Consider the following 17,414-nt stretch of genomic DNA (forward strand, 5'->3'; position numbering starts at 1 on the left):
CCAAGCCATCAACGTAGCCAAGAGGGACCGGACGGCAAATCCGAGCGGCGTGGCTGCAGCCCTCCCCCGGGGCGCTGCGGGCTGGAGGTGCGGGGGCACCGGGCTGCGCGCCCGCGGGGCGGCGGGGCCGGCCGAGCCCCCTTCGCCGGCTGCGGGGGGGGCGGGGGGAGCCGGAAACCTCCCGATCGCGACGCTCCGGCTCGGAGATTGCTGTTGGTATTCACTTTAAAAGAGCTTGAATGGGACTTTCCCCCCCCCCTTTTTTTTTCTTCTTCTTCTTCTTCTTTTTTTTTTTTTTTTTAAGCCAAAGCTTTGTTGTGCTAAACTAGTTGGACGAGTTAGGGTGTCGCTGCTCCCGATTGCTCTGGCCAATGGAACCCGATCCACCCTGCTGTGCGTAAGAGCGCAATTAAGGATTTAACCAAGCCTATGCTGCGCCCCAGCCAGCAGTCTGCCGGAGACAGACACAGCGCCGCAGCCTCCTCCCCCAGACATGTCTGCTTAGACCCGAGCAGCCCCAGCAGCCAGCTCCAGCCAGCCGCCGGCTCCGAGCTATGACAGGAGTATTTGACAGAAGGGTCCCCAACATCAGATCCGGCGACTTCCAGGCTCCTTTCCAGACGGCCGCAGCCATGCACCACCCGTCCCAGGAATCTCCCACTTTACCCGAGTCCTCGGCTACGGATTCCGACTACTACAGCCCGGCGGGGGGAGCCCCGCACGGCTACTGCTCGCCTACCTCGGCTTCCTACGGCAAAGCGCTCAACCCTTACCAGTATCAGTACCACGGCATGAACGGATCTGCTGGGAACTATCCTGCCAAAGCCTATGCAGAGTACAGCTACGCCAGCCCCTACCACCAGTACAGCGGGGCTTACAACCGCGTACAGAGCTCCGCCAGCCAGCCAGGTGAGAGCCGGGGGCGTGCGGGGAGCTTCCGCGGCGGTGGGGAGGCTGGGAGAGCGCGCCCCGGCAGATCCCTGCCCCGTGGACCGCGGGGATGCAGCTTGCCCTGAACCACAGGGAGAAATAAAGAATTTTTTAAAAATTTAAAAAGGAAAACAAAATTTAAAATTAAATTTAAAGAAAGTTAAAAAAGAAGTGGAAAGATGTTTTAGTTTTCTTGACCAGCCCGCACGATCTAAAACACGAATCTTAGGACCAATGCTTTAGCGAAGCAAACGTCGGTCAGCTGCCCCCCGGCCCCCGCGGCTGCCTCCCTCCTCCTTCCCCCCGCAGGAAAAGGGGGAAAAATAGCCGAGCCTTGTTGCGTGTCTCAAACTCAGGTTCGCGGTGGCAAAGAAAGTTTCCTTCCCCCTGTGCTGGAGGGGCGGGGGAGGAGACTGGGAGGGGGAGCCCAGCCGTGGCGGGGCTGCGAAGCCGGGAGGGATTTTTACCAGAAAGCGCCGCGTTTTTAGCGTTTTCCATTTACTTCTTTGTAAGTTGTTGTGGAAAAGAAAGAAAGGAGGAAAAAAAAAAAGAGAGAGACGGGAAAGAAAATACAGCAAGCCCGTAGCCAAGCCAAGCGGCCGGGGCTTGGCTGGGACGATCGCGGCCGCGGCGGCGCTTGGGGACACGCCGGCGGCGGCGGGGGGAAGGCGCGGGCGTGCGGGGGAAGCGGTCGGTGCCCTGGGTAGGTCTCCGCTCCGGGCCGGCCTCTTCCCAGCAGGGCACCAATAATCCTCCTAATTCCCGCGGCCGGGCGCGCATGCCCCGCGCTCCCGCCCGCGCAGCGCCGCGCGCCCGGCGCCGCCGCCCTCCGCGGAGGATGCCCGGGGCGGTCGCGGGAGGCGGAGGAGAGCCGGGGGTGGCCAAGGCCCGGCGCGGAGGGAGCGGGGCCCCCCTGACCTCACGGGGCCGGCGGCGGGTTCGCGGGGCTGCCTCCCGGCGGCGGGAGCCCCGGGGGGAGCCGCGGGGGCCCGTCGGGCCGGCGCCGCTGCCCTACCCGGCCCGGCCCGCGGGCGGGACGCCGCCGGCGGCGGTGCATGCTGCGCGGAGCGGAGCCGTGACCCGCGCCTTAACGTCTGCGTCTGTGTATCTCTCCCGCCCTTGCGCCCGTGCAGAGAAGGAGGTGGCGGAGCCCGAGGTGAGGATGGTGAACGGCAAACCAAAGAAAGTGCGCAAACCCCGGACTATTTATTCCAGCTTTCAGCTGGCGGCGTTGCAGAGGAGGTTTCAGAAGACCCAGTATCTCGCCCTGCCCGAGCGGGCCGAGCTGGCCGCCTCCCTGGGGCTCACGCAGACACAGGTACCGCGCTCGGCTCGGCTCGGCTCAGCTAGGCTCGGCCCGGCGGGGCGCAGAGCCCCGGGACTCCCTTGGCGCGGCGTGAAGGGCCGGATCTGGCCCCGCGGGGGGGGGGGGGGGGGGGCGGGCGGCGGGGAGCGGGTCCCTCGCAGCCGCGGAGCGACGACTTGCCAGGCGGGCATTAATCGTGTCGGTTTCCCTCCCCTCCTCCCTCTTTCCTCCCCTCTCCTCCCGCCCCCCTTCCAGGTGAAAATTTGGTTTCAGAATAAAAGATCCAAGATCAAGAAGATCATGAAGAACGGCGAGATGCCTCCGGAACACAGCCCCAGCTCCAGCGACCCCATGGCCTGCAACTCTCCACAGTCGCCTGCAGTTTGGGAACCTCAGGGCTCGTCCCGCTCCCTCAGCCACCATGCCCACGCACACGCTCACCCTCCAAACTCCAACCCGTCCCCTGCATCCAGCTACCTGGAGAGCTCCGCTTCCTGGTACCCCGCTGCCAACTCCATCAACTCCCACCTCCAACCCCACGGCTCCCTACAGCACCCGTTAGCGCTGGCCTCTGGGACAATTTATTAGAATCTGACCTTTTTTTTTTTTTTGGTTGTTCCTTGGACTCCTGTGTTTTACTGTTAAGGAATAATAACGAAAGGAATGCATATGGGGGATTTTTAAAAGGGAAAAGAAACAAACAAAAAGATTAAAATGTGTAAAGCTTGTGCATGTAACTTATTGCATTTCAAAGGAAACCCTTTTTTATACAATACGGACATTTTTTGGCTCAGCTGTGGACACTGTCAATGGTGCCTTGAAATCTATGACCTCAACTTTTCCAGAGACTTTTTTTCAATGTTATTTTAACCCTGTAAATAATTGTAGATAGAGGAATTAAACTGTATATTCTGAATAAAATAAAATTATTTCGACCACGAGAAACGTTTCCAAATTACCCCTTCTTCTATTAGTAAGAGGGAAAAAAGAATAATGGCAATTTGCTTGCAGAGAGCAAGCGAGGAAAGAGGGATTTTTTTGAGGGGCCCGATCCTGGGGGCTGATATTCGGTCGCTGTGCCGTGCCACCGCAGCCGGGGCATGTTGGCAGGATCTGACCCTTGTAGGTCTCCACGGGCGAGCCGAGGTGCAGCGATGCTCTGTCCTCACTGGAAAAGGGGCTTTTGCAAGACCACGTACACCTTACTGCACAGTCATTTAAGCTGAAGCGAAAGCTGCCCATCCTAACGCTAGAAAGCAAATCTATCGCCTTAAGCCGCCCTGAATCCTTCCCTGAGAGCAATTAGCGTCGAGAGCTGCACACTCCACAGCCCATCAGTCGCCCGTGTGCGCTCGGCTAATTATACAAATTACGTTTCCGTCAAAGGGAGCCACTAAATATGAGAAAAGGATAAAATGAGGGCCCCACTCCCCTTGCTCCTGGTAAAAGCCTGCAGCGGCTCCGGCTGAAGAAGGGACTTCACGGAGGTACTTTTTTTTATCTCTATCTACACGATTTAGGGGAAAAGCCGGGCGGCACAGCCATCACTAGTGCTGCCCGGTGCATCGGGGAGGGGACGGAGGCACAGCTTCAGCAAGGTGGCCGGAGCAATGCCCACGGGCGCGGAGCACCCGCGTGGCGGCACGTACCGAGCGTGGGCCCCTCTCCCAGCAGAAACCCCGGGTTTTCCCCGGCAGCAACCGGCCCGAGGGGCCTCCACGCCGGCACACGTTCCCGCGGGCCCCCCACCACCACGTTTTCCCCGGCTGTCACGGGGGGAGCGGGGAGCCGCCCTGAGAATTCACGACCACGCGGGGAAAGGCGGCAGCAGTACGTGTGACAAAGGGGTCGCTTGAAGGATCCCGGAGATAAAAAATTACCCCCTGTCACCCGAGGATGGTGGGGAGAGCGCTGGCAGGGCCGGGAGAGGAGGCCTGAAAAGGCACGCTCCTGCCCTGCGGCGCACTTACCTGTCTCTAGTCTTCCTCCCCGCTGCCCTCCCCCTCCTTTCTTCTCCCTCCGCTCCTGCCTGCCATGTTTTGTGCGTGTGCGTGAGTGTGAGTGCGTGTGTGAGTGTGCGTGTTCTTCTCCCCAAAGAAAGAAGCCCGGGGTTGCTGTTTTGTAACAGGTTTGGGGGTTGGTAAATGGCTTGCAGTACAATAGACCAGTTTGTTCGGTAAAGCTGCTCCCTGCACGCCGCGGAGGGGTGCATGGGTGCCGGAGACAGGGCGGCGGGGGCCGCCGCCGGCTGCCCACCCGTGCCCACTGCCGGGCGGGCGCTGCCGGCTAGCGGGCCGCCCTGCCGCCGGTGCCCCGCCGCTCCCCGCGTCCTCTCAGTGGCTCTGGGGACCGGCTCCTGCTGATTTGACTTGCAAGATTTCAGGCACTTTCCGCGACTGCTGAAAAGCTCGGCTTTGTCTCTTCTGCTAAGTTCCACCCTGTGCAAAAAAAAACCAACCCAAAACCACAACAAAAAAAAACCCCGACCTTTCATTTTCTTCCGTTCTTTTCCTCGTTTTCCTCTAGACAAGCATTAATAAATTTTTCAACCTGCAGTAAGAGATTCTCCACTCCCCGAGGTCCCTTCCCTTTCCAGAAAGACTTGGACACAAGAGGTGGAAGTCTATTTCCCAGGTCGGTCAACCCACCCTTTTCTTTGAGGAGATGCCGCGGGGCTGTTTGGTTACGGTAACCTGCAGGGGCCGGGAGGGCTCGGGCGGACAGCGCAGGAACAGCTCCGGGGAGGCGGGATGCCGGCAGGCAGGATGCCGGGCAGGGATGGGAATTCACACTGCTGGCGCTGGCCGGGCAGCCTGGGCTCTGGCACTGCTCCCCTCTCCGAGCCAGCCGAGTCAGCTCGGCTTGGTTTCCATGTCGGTCCCTCTCCCTGCTTAATTTCTCCTCCTCCCAGCTCAGGGTGGTATTGGGCAGGTCGGAGAGAGCCTGGCACCTTTTCCCAGGAGAGGGTAGCCAGACCCGGTTAGGAAATGCCCCTCGCCGGGGCTCCCCGTCACCGTGGCCCTGGCCCAAATACACACCCAGGGTCGACAGCTGCCCGCCCCTTCGTGAGAGCCCTGGGCCGAGGGGATGCTCCTGTCCGCCCCATCCCCGTACATACAGGCAGGCACACCCCGGCGCCTCTCTCCCCGCCCGGGCGCACCCCCGAGGCTCTGGCGGCGGCCGGAGGGAGCCTGACTCGTCAGGGCCTCCCCGGGAAAGGGATGGGATGAACTGTCCTTTGTCTGACGCTGGGTTTGGGCTCGGCGGATTGCTGGCTCGGGGCTTTTTTTTTTTTTTTTTTGCCTTTTTTTTCCCTCCCTCTCTCTTCCCCTCCCTTCTCTTTTCCTGGCGGCCACTTCCATGTGGAGCCAGGGCAGCTCGGGGAGCCGAGAGGAGCCACATTCCTGTGGGTGCCGAGCGGCTCCAGGGCTGAGCCACAGGCCCTGACACACACACACAGAGACACACACACAGAGCAGCCTGCAGCCCCAGCTACCCCAGCCCGAGAGCTCCTGACACTGCCTGCACCCCCGGGGCTCTCCCACCCACAGCAGATCCACCACTCCCCCCTGCACTGCGCTCGCCCCCGGATGGGGCGCACACCCACAACACCCACACCCAGACACACACAGCTGACTGCCCACGCCAACCCCCAGCTACGGACACCGAGGGAACACCTTCTTCCGTCCCCCCCAAAGAGCCCCCGCTGCTCCCTGCCCGGGCACCTCCGCATCGCTCGGTGGGGAAGAGCCTTCATCCGGGGGAGCGCTGCCTCCTCGCCAAGCGATTCGGTTTCCCTCCCCCTCCTCCCCGGGGAATAAAATACCCACCCCCTCCAACCTGTCACCGCGTCAAGGCAGCCCGCTCGTCAGGCATTTCTGTCGCCCTCTCGCTCCCCTCGGTCTCCCCCATAAATTCGTTCCCCCGCGGCTCGCGCTGCCTGCGCGGGCCTCCGGGCGCTGCCCGCTCCGCCGCAGGCAGCGCTGTATCCCAAACCTGCATCGCACATGTGGCATCGATTAAAGATTTCTACCACGCAATTTTGCGACTGACAGACTTTAGGTGGTTCGGTTGTGGATTACGGAAAGGAGATCTATTGCTTCAGGAAAGTCGGGGGGGGGGGGGGGAGAAGCCCCTCTTCTTGCTTTTAGTCATTTGAGCAGTTGCCTGCAGTAACGCAATAACCTGTTTTATAGCTCATACAAGAGCCGTGAAAATAGGAACCGCGGAGTTTACATTAAGCCTCCATTTATCTCCTTTTCTTTTTTTCTTTTTTTTTCTTTTTTTTTCCTTTTTTTTTCTTTTTTTTAGGGAGAATCTGTGTTACGTCAATTAAATGTTTCTGCTCTTTGCTCGGCGGTGCGTCTATTTACACGCCATTTGGGAGGATAAACAATGGTTTATCTGCCAGGAATACAGACCCGATAAATCCCGACACGCATCCACGCCCCGGGTGTCTATATGAACACCTTCCACGGACTCGACCTCCAAGGCCGCGGGAAAACCTCCCAGGCCTCCTCGCCTCCTTATTTCCCTTTAGGTGAGGGCCCGGGCAGCCGGGCCCGGCCAGAAGCTGCGACTGATTCAGCACTTGGCAAGGAGGAGCCTGGGGATGGCTCCTCGCTCTCCTCCCGCAGCTGCCTGCCCCTCGGCAGTCCCGGAGAGGTTGCCTAAACCTCAGCCTAGGCTTTGCAGCAGGGATCAGCGAGCCTCGCCGGGCCGGATCCTGACTTGGCTCCGTGCTCTGCAGCGGCATCGTCTGCCTGACTGCGTAGCTGGCCCTCCATCCCAGGAAATCTTTACAGTCTCCTCGACATGCACCATATAACGCGTTTTATAGGGCTTTCGCCTCGCGGTATCCACTGAGCTTTCCTTTCCCTTTCTTCACATTATTTTTATTAATTCCCGTGGAGAAAAGCGCGCAGAGGAAGGCTGCGGGCTGCCAGGTGCGGCTGCAGACGGGGGAGGCCAGCAAGGGCCGGGGACGGTACCCCTCCCGCCGGGCGCTGCCCCCACCCCCCCGCACCCGGACCCTGCCGGTACCTGCCGGCGGGGCAGCAACCGCGCTTTGATGATCTGGCCCATTAAAAATGAAGCGGTTTTGTGTATTTCGTGTCCAGGGTTAATAAAAGCTAATCAGGAGTCGAAAGCGAACTAGCCCAATGAGTTAACCTCGCTAGCTGCAGGTAGTCCTGTTAGCCAGGCTCTTTTGGTTAATTAATTACAATTACAATCGGTTCTGTGATAATTTCCTTAAGGACCCCTGACGACTGGTCCAGCGGGTATGCGGGAGCGCAAAAGGCCGCGGGGTCCACAGCCTCCCGCGGAGAGCGTCCGACCCCGGCGTCCCGCATCCCGCACACCCATCACCCCACCCCCCCGCCCGGTTACGAGACTCCCGAGGCTTCTTGCCCGAAAGTGACGTTCAGTCACCTGAGAGGAGGCACACGACAAGGGCAAGCCCGCTTTTGGGGGTGGGTGAGGAGCCCGGGGATCCTTCGGGTACCGGGGCGAGACTGCCGGGAAGAGCCGAGCCGAGAGGCGGACTGATGCAGGCGGGAGCCAGAAGCATCAGCCCCTGCCTGCACATCAGGCTCGCACTCGTTGAGATTTGGACACGTAACGCTGCAGACCACTGATTTGCTATTTTCTTAATTCCCGCTCTTCTCATTCCCTATGAATCAAACAGTCTTTTGTCCTTCAGAGTTTGATTTGATCGCTACTGTTCACATTTCACTTTTGTATTTTTCTCTCCCTATACCATTACTCATTGAGTGCCCCGTGAAATTACAATCGTACATTTTCAACTCAGCAACCCATTTGCAGTGCAAAAATAGGGTCTAAATAATGGCTGAATTAGCCCTACTGGACAGTTTCAGATGTAACACTCTGTAATAATTATATTGCAGGCTGGATTAGGATGCTATTATCATAATCTGGACGTTTACAATTATCTGTAATTTGCAAAGATGCGCCAGGTCTTGATTACAGCAGTTTTTTTTTATCAAGCTAACCATCACTAAACAGTGACAGTAATAACAGCTAATTTTGCTGGCAATATAAGAGGTGCTGGGGTGTGCAAACAATTTCACACCTGGATGTGCTCACTCAACCAAGAATATAGAGAAAGAGCTTCTGCCCTGAGACTCAGAAAAATATTCTCCACTGCTTCTGTTCAGTATAGATTTCTAGACCCCGATCCTTGCTTAGCAGATTTTCACAGGGGGTAAGTTTTGGGGCTCGCTTGGGTTTGGGGTCGGTTTGTGACTGCCTCGCGCCTTCCCCTTCGAGGCACGCTCTGTCTTAGCTCGTTCCCCCACTGTCGCGGTCACTCTTGCGCCGGTGGCTTCCCTCACCGGGCCGGACCTCGGCAGCTCCGCGTCCCCTTTCCACCCCTACTACCGGGGGCGGCGGGCTGCACGGGGTGGGGGGCTGGGGGGTGGGGGGGCGGGCGGGGGGGGCGCCCCTGGGCTCCCGGAGGGGCGGCGCGGGGCTCGGCGACCGGTGGAAAAAACCGCGCAAGGCTCGGGGCCAGCCCCGGCCGCCCGGCCCCGCAGCGGGGCGGCGACAGCGCGCCTTTCCGCGGCTCTCCGCGGCGCCCAGCCCGGCGGCCCCGAGGCGGCGGAGCCCGGAGGCGGGCGGGCGGGCGGGCAGGCGGTGGCGGAGCCGGCGCTGGCAGCTCGGCGGCGGCAGGTTTGGCGGCTGGCGTGGGGAGCTGCTGCCGCTCCATCCATAGATGACGCTGTTTCACGAGAGTCTCCCGGGGCGGCAGCCGCGCGAGTGGGAGCCGGCGCTGCCGCCGCTGCCATTCGCTCCCACCCTGCTCTCGGGAAGGCCTGCCTCTCGCACCTTCTCCCACTCTGTTAAGCTATCGGGCTTTTTTACTCTTATTTATTTGTTTGCTTGCTTGCTTGTTGTCCGGGCTTTCTTTAAGCCTATCTGAGAAATCACTCGTGGGGGAGGAGGGCACGACGCACCGAGAGGCTTTCCGTGCCGGCCCCCACGCTGGCACCGGCGAGGCGTGCAGGCGAGGACGAGCCCCCCGAAAGCCCACGAGAAGCAGCAAGCCTCCTCTACCACCCCCCGGGCCCGCCAGCGGGGGAGGGGGTGCACCGCCCGCTGCCGTTCCCACTCGGGGGCTGCAGCGAAAGGGTTAAGGCGGCTGCGGGGGCCGTGGGGGCCGGGACCCGCCAGGCTGGGCTCAGCTGGGCTCGGCTTGGCTGGGCCGGGCTCCCCGGGCTACGGGGCTCGCTCACCGGGGCATCCACCGCCCTTCTGCGGGGGCGAGGGTGAGCCCGCACAGGGACCGGCTTGTGGGGGTGTAAAACAGGGTTTTCTGAAAGATGCACACACACACAAATGCTGTTGGTTTAAATGTATGGTAGCTTTCTCTCCAGTGTCATTTGAATAATTCAGTGAGCCCCACTACCAGCTGTACTTCTGAAGCCTCTTCCATTCTTTTCAGCATTATAATTTTGGTTAATTTTCAATTTTAGGCCCTACGTCTCTGCAATTTGTGTATGAATAACAGAATAATTTTCCTCTTTTGTTTCGCCTTTCCTGTTCCTGAATCTAAATAAAGATGGCTTTTTAGTATTAAAAGTGGAAGAAAATTACAGGTAATTATCTTTGACGGTAAAAACGCTGTAATCAGCGGGCTACATGAAAAATTACTCTAATTATGGCTGCATTTAAGAGAATGGAAAAAAAACCTTCTTGTGGATAAAAACCTTAAATTGTCCCCAATGTCTGCTTCAAATTGGATGGCACTGCAGCTGGAGGCTTTGTTCAGAATTGATCCTGGGGAGCTCTGAACCCAAAGTTTCACAGTGGGAAGGGGAAAAAAAGAAAAGAAAACATTTTTCCTAATGTAACAATACGAATGGTAGAAAATGACAAGACTGATCGGTTTTAAACCACTCTGAAGACTGACTGAGCGTGGAAGTTGCTCAAAAAAAAACAAAAAAACACCCCCCAAAAAACTGGTATATTGGTAAGTAGTCTTTGCTTTGTGTCTAATTATAGTGACTGTCCTTTTGCACGACTGTATGTAGCTGTCATTATATGGAGCACTCTGAGGATCTCTATTGACTTCTGATAAATGGCTCAGTGGTTTCAAGGTTCATAATTTGAAGGATGCCCAGGTCTCTAGCCATTAATTCTCGCAGTATGGGGCACCCAGCTTGGATGAGGAAAGGGCTTTTCATTGTCAGTAGTTGCTGTGCTTTCCACAAGCTGGTGAGGCTGGAGCTGGCTGGACAGCGTGTTGTGTGCCTGGGCACCTCTCAGGGCTTTGCAAAACATTCCTCAGCTTGCATTGTCTGCTCTTTAAAAACAAAGGAGGGCGCCTCCTTTCTTAATAATTTGGAGTCTCCAACCTTTGGGAAGAAAGGCAGGGCTCTGAGCTCTGCCTTGGCGAGAAAGCTCAGCTCAGCTGAGCAGCGGAGCAGTGAAATCGCAGCAGAAATGGCCGGGTTATTAGAAACTTCTTCTAGGCTTATCTTTGCGGTCTCGATATCTCCTGTCTTAGTCGGAGCCTTAAAACTAAACAAACCACCCGCCCCCCATCCCCCCCCCCCATCTTTTCTGTCTTTGCTCGCAGATATATGTTCAGGTGGCGGTGTCTGTGCGTGCAGGCAAGCGGGGGGACAGCGTCCGGCTGCCTAGGCTGAACTCGGGGGGCAGGTCGGGGGAGGTGGGGATCCGCTAAGGCGGAGAGAAATAGGAGCCAGGCGGGCGTTTTGTGGCTTTTACTCTATATATGAAAGAAGACAAAAACATACAAAGTATATGTACAACTAAAATTCAACAATATATACAGAAAGGTTGCTCGGGGGAAAGGTCCCTCTCGCTCAGTGGGTGAGACTGCCGTCGGGCAGCGCTGAACCTTCCTTCCCCGGACCGCGGCGGCGGGAGGTTGCCGCGGATCCCTCGCTCTGTCTTTCCTGCTCGTCTCCGGGAGTCTGTCCGGCTGCGTGCGGGTGTGTGCGGGTGCGGGTGAGGGGGCTTTTCGCGGGAGAGACGGTGGTTTCTTCTGAGCCGCAGCCCATTGCATTTTGAGAAAGCATGCAGGTTTTGCTTCGTGGTAATGTTCTAATCTTACAGTATATTTTCATTTTTTCAACCAGTTCTCCTTTTTTTTCCCCCTCTTCATTTCCTTCTTTTTTTTTTTAATCCTTTCTTCTCTCTTTTATTTTTTTTTTTCCCCATCCGGATTTGGTGAATAAAAATGAAGGAGCTTTGACTAGTCTCTCTTTCATCATGTAATGTCTTTAGCTCATTAAACAAGTAAAAACGGCTGCCATGGTAGATTCAGGTTCTTCTTGTGGGCAAAGTCTGTAAAAAGTTTGTTTTGACGTATACTCCACAGAGAAAGAGGCTGGTGCCTTGGAGTCCAAAGGAAAATATCCTAAAGAGAAGTGTCTTCTGTGCGCCAGAATGAAAATTGTGTCTTTCTGTTCAAGATCAATCGCTGAGGTTACTTAAAAAAAATAAAATAAAATAAAGCCACTCTGTCTCTTTGCCGCATCTACAAGTTCACACAGAGCCTGTTAGCTGGCACGGCTTGGCAAAGCAGGGGAACTTCTTGCCATGTCGAGACGAGGCGTTCTTGGGAGATTATTTCTCTTGGACAATTCACATCATTTGTGGTCTCTGCATTGTGTCTTGATGTGGAGAAGAATACCAGTGAGAATAGCCAGGCATGTAGCTGTTGGGAGGCATATTGACTCCCTTGGCAGAAGCTGAAACGTCCCAGACTGGAGGCAGAGCTGGAGAGCGAGGGGAGAGGGCAGCGGAGCCGGGCAGAGGGTCGCTCTCGTGGGGGTTGCTGCCCTGCTTCAGCAGCTTCTTGAATTTGGAGCGTTTGTTCTGAAACCAGATCTTCACCTGTAAACCAAAACGCAGCAGGTATTAGGCTGCCGTCAGCACCCAGGGCACGGCAGGGGAGACCCCGGGGACCGTGGGTTTGCTCTAGAGAATGTCTGAGAGCCCACACCAGTCGGGTGTGGGGTTGGGGATGGGGAGAGGGGAAGGAGGGGAGCAGCTACTGCTGCTCTCGGGCTCTGGATGTAAATGAAGAGAATGGGAGAGGCAGAGCAGAGCTGGAAAGCGAGAGGGATGCAGGTTTTAACCTGGAACCTTATTTTCCCTGGGCAGGCCAGATTGATCGAGCTGAAACAGAGTACGTGTTCTGAGCTCTCCTGCTTTAACGCCTCATTCAGAATTTTGGAGGTCATTTGATCATTTGGGCAAACTGTTGTCAAACACGGGCAATCATATGATTTTGTGCCAGGAGACAGGAGCCAATAGACAAAGGGCATCTTACGAGGAAATCGTGCATCCAAAAACATGCACGATCAAGCGGTCCTTGCTGATGTGACGGGGGAGGAGGCACAATAGAACCAGGATTGTGGCTTTATTCCTAAAGTTATTTTTAAATAAAGGAAAATTATCTTCTCTCGGAGAGTAATTGGCTATCAGGATTGCTTTGGGTCTCATCCTGCTCCTAATCCAGCAGAACTCCCGAGGAGGGAGCCTGAGATGTGCAAGGATCGGGCCCACCCTGGCAGATCAGAATTATTATAGGCATGATATATATGAAAGGCATACATCTACACATATTTCTTAAAATCAGACAATCAAAGAAAACAACTCCCACATGTGTATTTGACCTTGCAAACTTTGCAGATGTAATGTTAGGGCATAAGCAGGGATGCTTGTCTAGTTGCATGCTCAGGATCGGGCCCCTAAATCTATGCGTGCGAGAGAGAAAGCGAGACAGCAAAGGAGAGACAGAGCATGCATGCTAAGGATACTAAAATCCCCTTTGTAAAACCATCAGGTCTATTCCCATGATTAATGTTTGCTGAGTATTTAAAAATCGCTGGCTGGAAGCGACTGTTATCTATGACAATGATAAAATCCTGAACTTATTTGTTAAGCTCATAAATTCGTATGATTACATTTTACCCGAATTGATCCCATCTATCCATGCACTTCTCCGCAAACCCCAGCCTGGGAAGCCTGTAGTGCTTCATGTGTCTTTCAAGCTTAAATTAGCAGAATGGCACAGCTACTCCAACCACACTTAACTATGGCTTAACCTGCTATAATTTTGTACACGGCTGTCTTTGATCTTCAGATCTATTATCACCTTTTGTACATTTTGCCCAAGGGTAACCACTGCATTTGCGTTAGTCATCCATGATGAATTAACTATTGATTTTACAGGTATTTCTTAACGTGTTCCTGCTTCCTCTCTACCTATAGGTTGCTATGAGGCAGCTTTGCTTTGCTTTTAGCTCTACCTCAGGCCCAGCGACTCCTTGCCTTTGTTTTGTTCTCCTTTGCACAGCTGGGCAATTGCAACTCGGTGCTGGAATTATCCGAAAATACAGGCAATTTTAAAATTGGATGTGCGGCATCAAAAAGGAGCGTTTGCTCGCCAGACGGCTGAGGGAGGGAAGGGCGCATTCAGCTCCTTCTGCGGTAGAGCGGTCTCTCCTGTCGTGCATTAGATAAGTGCTATCACATATAGATGGGGGACAGTGTGCGTTACCTTTTCTACCGTTCCCGTACAGAGGCCAAAACGCGTAGGGAGCATCGTACTTTGCTTGGCCTTTATTGCTCGCGCAGGATTTCAGTGATTTGGGATTCCCAGTAATTACCTGTGTCTGGGTAAGTCCTAATGAAGCTGCCAGTTCAGCTCTCTCTGGAAGTGCCAGGTACTGAGTCTGCTGAAAGCGGTGATTTAAAGCCTGGAGTTGTAGACTAGAGTAAATGGTTCGAGGCTTCCGAATCTTTTTCCCTTTTCCATTGAATCTGATTTCACCGTTTTCAATCACCGTGGTTTTTTGCTGATCTGCAAGCAAAACAACACAGCTGAAACATCACCCTCCTTAGCTATTTAACGCGGGCATTTTGGCTGCCACGGCTCCCAAAAACCCAGCAGCCTGCCCCGACACCGGTTCAACACCACCGCGTACACGCAGGCTCCGGCTCCTGAAAGGCACGCTGCTGCCTGGGAGCTACCGGGAGGAACAACAACTGTCGTGGGCACGCTGCCTTTCCCCCGGGAAAAAATAATTAAAAAAAAATAATAATAGACTGCAGCGCTGGCTTCGTGAAGGGATGCCTGGTTCCAGGACCATCCAGGTTTTACCGAGCTAATTGACTTTGCGTCGCCAGTTTGGTGGTCAGTGAATCACCAGTCCGAGACTTTTAACAATGCTTCCCCCCCCCTTTACCCCCCCCCCGCCGTGCCCCTCTGGATGAATACATACAAATGAGCGGCTCCCTGAAAAAAAAAAAAAAAACAAAAACCAAAAAACCATAAATCAGACGGCCCCCGAGCGGAATGCGACCCGCTCGCCTGGAAACTTTCACTCCTCAGGTGTTAGCAGGAATTTTGCCTGAAACCGGTCCCGCCGTAACAAAGGAGCGCCGAGCGCAGCCCCCTGCCCGCCGGCCGCGGGGCGAACGGGGAGGCGCCGGTGCCCAGCGCCGCGATGCCGGCGGCAGCCGTCGCCGGCGAGGGGGAGCGCGGCGGCCCCGCCGCCGGGTACCGGAGCAGTAGGCCCGCGGAGGGGCCGCAGGAACAAGCAACCCCTCCTTCTCTCCTCGCCGCCCCGCGCACCCCAGGGCCGGCATCTCCCTCGGCAGGAGCGGGGGGCACGGCGGGGGTCGTTATGCAGATGCCCGGGGGTGGCCGGGAAGAGGCCCGGGGATGGAGGGGGGTGGGTGGGGGGACAAGCTGGCAGCGGGTTAGGGAAGCGGTGCCGGCTCACCTGCATCGTCCGCCCGCGTCTGGCTGGCCGCGCTGCTGTTGTGGTAGGACTGGAGGTAAGGGCTGTGCTGCGAGTGGCTCACGTAGGGGTAGGCGGCCAGCGAGCGGTGGTTGTAGGAGCCGGCGCTGCCGGAGTAGGGCGAGCTGTGGTGGTGATGCTGGTGGTGCGGGTGCGAGCCGGCGGCGGAGTGCAGGCAGTGCAGCGGGTAGTGGGCGCCGGCCATGGCCGGCGAGCTCTGCTGGGAGTGGGGCGGCGGCGGCGGCTGCGGCGGCGGCGGCTGCTGCTGCCCGAACTCCATGAAGGCGGATTTGGAGGAGTCTTGCGCGTCCAGCCCGTCAGCCATCGTAGTCATGGTCATCATCAAAGTTTGGGAGGGAGAGCGCGGCGCTCCCCGGCTCGCCCCCCGCGCTCTGCCTCCTCTCTGCCCAGCCACCGCCGCTCCCCTTACCCGCCGCGGCACCGCTGGAGAGGCGGCGGTGATTTAATTTAATTTCTTTTCTTTTTTTTTTTTCTTTTCCGCCTTTTTTTTTTTTTTCTTCCCCCCCCCCCCTCCTCTCCAAGGAGCCGTTGTGCGAGGGGCCTCGTTCACTGAGGGAGGGGAGGAAGGGGAGGGCGGTGTGCGGGGTGTGTGGAGGGGGAGGGCGGGCTACTCCCGGCGCTTTTTTACGCCGCTGTTTCCCTTCATCCCCCCGGCGCGTGGGGTGGTTTTTTTTTGGGGGGGGGAGAAGGGGGGGCGGGCCGGGCGTGGGGGGTTTTTAAGGTGGGAACCGGGAAAGTTGGGGCTCCGGCGCTTCGACTTGAAGGGCAGGGACGCGCACAAGTCGAATGGTTCGTCTCCGGAGGGCAGCGCCTCCCTCATTGGTCACTCAACCCCCTGACGTCACCGCCCCGCCGCGCCGGCAGCGCGCGCTCTGCCCGCGCCCGCCCCCCCTTCTTCCCCCCCCCCTTTTTTTCCCCACCCGCGCGCGGAGCGCGGAGCGCGCCTTGCGCGCTCCGCGCTCCGCGCGCGGGTGGGGAAAAGGTGAGCGCCTGCCCCCATCCCCCCTCACCCCTCCAAAAAAAATCACGCATCCCCCCACTACATGACCCCCTCCTTTCCCCCCCCCCCCCTTGCGCGGTATTTTCGCTGGGGCGAAGCGACGCGCAGCGCATTTTCCCCCCGCTGAAAGCAACGGCAGCAGCTCCCGTAATCGCTTTCAAATATATGCAAATGGCTACGTGCGGTTGGCGGTTTTGGCAAAAGCTTGATTAGGATATAAACGACCCAAGGAAAAAAAAAAGTGCCTGCGCCCTAAATTTGTCTTTAGATTACAATTCCAGTTGATTTTATTTTATTGTCAACATTGTTAATGATAAAAATAGAGTCGTTTTACAGTTATTTTTACTTTCTGGAAGGAGGCAATTAGACTTCTAATCAGGAATACACAAAAATCTCCCATGATTAACTGCAGTACTTTGTTCAAATTGCTGCTATAAAATTCAGAACAATTTGCCTGTAATGATTATGGACTGGGTTTATTTTGGGAGGTGGAATAAAAGTGGATATAGCATAAATTATCCTCTAATTATACACCAGTGTCGCCTCAATTATCCTCTTATCAAAATGGTTGTCTAACTGCCGCATTTAGTTTCAATTCTCTCCTTTTTTCTATAAAAAGAACTTCATACCTTGTTATTATTAATCCATTTATTATTTGCAAGGGGATTTATATCCGAACATCCAGGTGGTATTACCACTTCTCTTTCAAAGATGGACTGGGGAAAGACATTAAGTTTGATCCAGCACGGCGGAGGATCTCTCTCTCTCCCCTCTCCTCTCTCTCCCCTCTCTCTCTCTCACTCCCTCTCTCTTTTTTCCCCCTTTCCCTCGCTTAAATCTCCTCGCGTCCAGCTAAGCATGAACTCCAGAGACAGACCCCACCGGAGAGTACTGAGGTAGGAAGGACTCGGCGGAACTCGCTAAGCCTAGAGAAATCCGAAAGTTGCTCTAGATGGGGAAACGGGCTTGGAGGCTTCGGGCTTTGAAAATCAACACCGGCACCAGCAGCCGCCGCTTGCAAAATCCCGCACAGCCCAGAGACATCCCCAGACCGAACACAGGTCCTGACACTGCCTCTCACAGCGACATTGCATGAGGATTGGTTTCTAGATTTTACAGATTTTTTAATTTTTTTTTTAATCGCGTCGCTTTTGGAAATACTTAGAGGGTTTCTATTTTTCTTTCTGGGATTTTTTTTCTTCCTTTCTTCATTTCTTTTTTTGGGTTTTGTTTCTCCACTGCCCATTAGGTCTGGCAAGGTGGGGGATGCGAGCCCCCTGTTTGCATACCGCACCGTCATGGGGGGGGTGGGGGGGAAGGGGGATGCGATGCTCGATCGGTGGCAGGGCAT

The 17,414-nt window shown here is 56.0% G+C and overlaps 2 protein-coding genes and 1 long non-coding RNA gene across 5 annotated transcripts in view; 2 read left to right on the forward strand and 1 right to left on the reverse strand.

The window, feature by feature from the left end:
* Positions 1-387: 387 nt before the first annotated feature.
* Positions 388-3,112, forward strand: DLX5 (distal-less homeobox 5). Its single transcript, XM_054816981.1, has 3 exons — positions 388-909; positions 2,064-2,248; positions 2,492-3,112. Exons 1-3 carry the CDS (start codon positions 555-557, stop codon positions 2,822-2,824), a joined length of 873 nt encoding a protein of 290 aa, XP_054672956.1. The 5' UTR covers positions 388-554; the 3' UTR covers positions 2,825-3,112.
* Positions 3,113-8,323: 5,211 nt separating this feature from the next.
* Positions 8,324-17,414, forward strand: part of LOC129202777 (uncharacterized) — a 41,383-nt gene continuing 32,292 nt past the window's right edge. The window contains exon 1 of one of the 3 annotated variants that reach the window (XR_008575830.1): positions 8,324-8,462. This is a non-coding gene — a long non-coding RNA (uncharacterized LOC129202777). Of the gene's footprint in view, positions 8,463-10,095; positions 10,230-16,790; positions 16,960-17,414 lie in introns of those variants that run through there. The other 2 variants (XR_008575829.1, XR_008575828.1) reach the window with 2 other exon arrangements.
* On the reverse strand, positions 11,398-15,612 carry DLX6 (distal-less homeobox 6). Its single transcript, XM_054816310.1, has 3 exons — positions 15,025-15,612; positions 13,906-14,099; positions 11,398-12,124 (listed from the first exon to the last, which is right to left on the reverse strand). Exons 1-3 carry the CDS (start codon positions 15,383-15,385, stop codon positions 11,873-11,875), a joined length of 807 nt encoding a protein of 268 aa, XP_054672285.1. The 5' UTR covers positions 15,386-15,612; the 3' UTR covers positions 11,398-11,872.

Source organism: Grus americana, chromosome 2 (genome assembly GCF_028858705.1).
Source record: "Grus americana isolate bGruAme1 chromosome 2, bGruAme1.mat, whole genome shotgun sequence".
In the NCBI taxonomy this organism is placed as follows: domain Eukaryota; kingdom Metazoa; phylum Chordata; class Aves; order Gruiformes; family Gruidae; genus Grus; species Grus americana.